This window comes from Cyprinodon variegatus, unplaced genomic scaffold (genome assembly GCF_000732505.1).
Source record: "Cyprinodon variegatus isolate N-32 unplaced genomic scaffold, C_variegatus-1.0 Scaffold1380, whole genome shotgun sequence".
Taxonomy (NCBI): Eukaryota; Metazoa; Chordata; class Actinopteri; order Cyprinodontiformes; family Cyprinodontidae; genus Cyprinodon; species Cyprinodon variegatus.
Window position 1 is genome coordinate 159,375 of NW_015151833.1, and position 2,749 is coordinate 162,123.

Sequence of the window (2,749 nt, forward strand, 5' to 3'; positions counted from 1 at the left end):
AATATCGTGCATCCCTATTAGGAACTATGTTTATCAAACGTTATACTGGGCAAGTAAAAATTGTTTCTGGGCAAATGAAATGTGAAAGTCACTTACCCAAAGACCAAGTGGTAAAAACCCTTAACGTCAACCTCTGTAAATTATTATATATAGATGTATTTTTGAAATGACATTTAATTCATTGTAAATGTATTTTTAATTATTTAATTGTGCATTATATGATTTTAATTGTATATTTAAATGTTTCAATCAATCTAACTAGAATTTACAAAAGGTGAAAATTTAAAAGGTTTATTTATTTATTCAGTTACTAAACAGGCTGGGTGAGCAGGCTGGAAATATTTTTGTGTTTTATGATTTTAGTATTAAACTGAGGTAGAGAAGCATTTCAAAATAAAAGTGTTTAAACTAAAGACAGTTGGGTTATTTTCTATGCTTGAAGCAAAGTGTTTCTTTATCTTTTACTTTGTTTAAAAGTTTTGTTCCCTCAAAATATATGTACTTAAAACCTTTTCTATGAGCACAAGAGTTGGTAGATTATCTTTCTTTAAAGGGAACAACATAAGCAGAGAGATCCATGGTTGGTATTTTTCAGCTTTCTCATTAATGACGTGTTTATTGTAGACATCAGAGGCTTTGTGTGAATAAAATGCGGGTGGATACAGTTCCTAACAGTCAACCTAACTTTCCTTCCTGCTCTTCCTGTCCCACAGGACATCTGTCTCCAGACTAACTTCCCAACCCATCCTGCCCCGACGCCCAGCCACAATGAATTCGTCGCCGCACAGCTCCCACCCCTCAGTCGACATCCTGGAGGAGCTCCAGTTGATCGCTGCACAGAACCTGGAAAAACTGGACATCAACAAATACTATGAGGTCATCCGTGAGCTGGGCAAGGGCACCTACGGGAAGGTGGATCTGGTCATCCACAGAATCCGAGGTAAAGACCAGAGCTGCAGCTCACAGAAAGCTAAATATTTTCAGCTTTTTCACTTTATGTTTTCCAACCAAGACCAAGTGAACTAAAAGCCTCCATTGCTGCCTCTCTTAACCTGAAAGAAAATAAAAGATTATACAGATTGCATCACATCTTGTTTAGAGGTTTGTTTAATAAAATTAATTTCAAAAAATTGATTTCAAAATGAAATACTGAATAATATGTGTAACATTTCCTTACCTCCAGAAATTTATTTACCCATGAAATGAAATATTCTGCAAGACTGAAGGTTTAGGTTTTACCATTCCATTCAAAATGAAGATTTGTTATTATTTTATTTATTAGAATTAAAGACTTTGGTTACAAGCCAATTATTTATTCTGATGGTTGAACATGAGCTACATCGGTGGTCTATGATTTAACAGTTTGGTATTTAGTCTGACTTTACCCAGCCTCATAATGTTAAAGGCCAAAATGGAGCCCATCTGCTCCGAACCTTTTACGATTCCTGTTAATGAAGCACGAAGGTGAAGCTTCCCTGTCAGTTTTTAATTGGCTTCAGCCTGTAATGGAGATGAAAATTGGTATTTTTCAAGTCACTAAAATGCTCACTTGACAGATGTATTAAAATAAGGAAGAACAAACCTGTGTGGTCTGCTGTCAAAGGAGCGCAGCTTTAATTATCCAACATCCAGAATCTATCAATTAAATCCAGTCAGTTTTGGTAAAAATGGGCTGACAGCCCTCATTTCTGACCTTAAATGAGTTGTTTCATTCACATTTGCTTTAGTCTTCCTTGTTTAAAAGAATCTTTAGCAACAGACTATTGCAGATTTGTAGGAAATTAAAGATACTTTTATTTAAAAAACAAAAAACCTGATTATCTAATCTTCATATGATAGGTGTAAATAAAAACACAACCACCAACATTATCAAGTTACAAAGCATTTGCATTTTATTTTGCAGACCCTTTCGGGAATTAAACCTTCACTCCTCATCTCTCGATTTTAATTTAAATCACCTTTGAAATTAACATTTGTGGAAAAATACTCCCAACAGAGTCCCACAACAAGCTTTTCCTGAATTAATTCCTCCTGATTTATGCTTTAGTAGCAACAGGCTCGCAAAAGGGCATAGAAATTAATTCAGCATTATTATGAAATATCACAGTAGAAGCTTTAATATATGTGAGAAAAGGTAATCAGTAAAACATTGAAATTATCATCTATGGTATCATAGTTACATAAATTATAAACATGATCGTACATCGCTAAAACATATGAAGGAAACATTGTTTTATTAAAACATAAAAGCATACATATATACTATATGTGACATAAAGTGTTGAATTGTTCTGACCCACATCTTAGCGGAACAGGTTTTAATTATTTTCCTGTATGAGTGGGGTGTCCGGACATCTGCTGAAAACTTTAAAGTTGTAGGGAAGTCATATTTAAATTTCAAATCATTCTGGCTTAAACATGTATATAAATGTTCTCTTTATCAGACAATATTGTCCCAAAAGTTAGAAAATTTCTATCTTAAAAAAAAAATCCTGTCTTAAAATCTGTTTAGTTTTTTTTCATTATTTTATGTAGGCCAGTTAGTTATACGTCAGCCTGTACACCTAAATTCATTTTTTCAAAATCATTTTTGTTTTAGTTCTAGTGCGCCTATTGGCTAAAAGTTATTAAATTCAATTTAATTCAGTTTATTTCTATAGCGCCAAATTCACAACACATCTCATCTAAGGCTCTTTCCAGTTCACCAGATCATACAGTCAGATTGATTCAAAGTTTTCTATCTAAGGAA

General features: G+C 33.5%; 1 protein-coding gene across 1 annotated transcript in view; it reads left to right on the forward strand.

Moving 5' to 3' along the window:
- LOC107103125 (serine/threonine-protein kinase SBK1-like) overlaps positions 1 to 2,749 on the forward strand; it is a 28,298-nt gene that overhangs the window by 20,559 nt on the left and 4,990 nt on the right. Inside the window, exon 2 of the mRNA XM_015402659.1 lies at positions 714 to 940. Coding sequence (XP_015258145.1) covers positions 769 to 940 — 172 coding nt within the window. The 5' untranslated portion in view covers positions 714 to 768. The remainder of the gene's footprint in view (positions 1 to 713; positions 941 to 2,749) is intronic.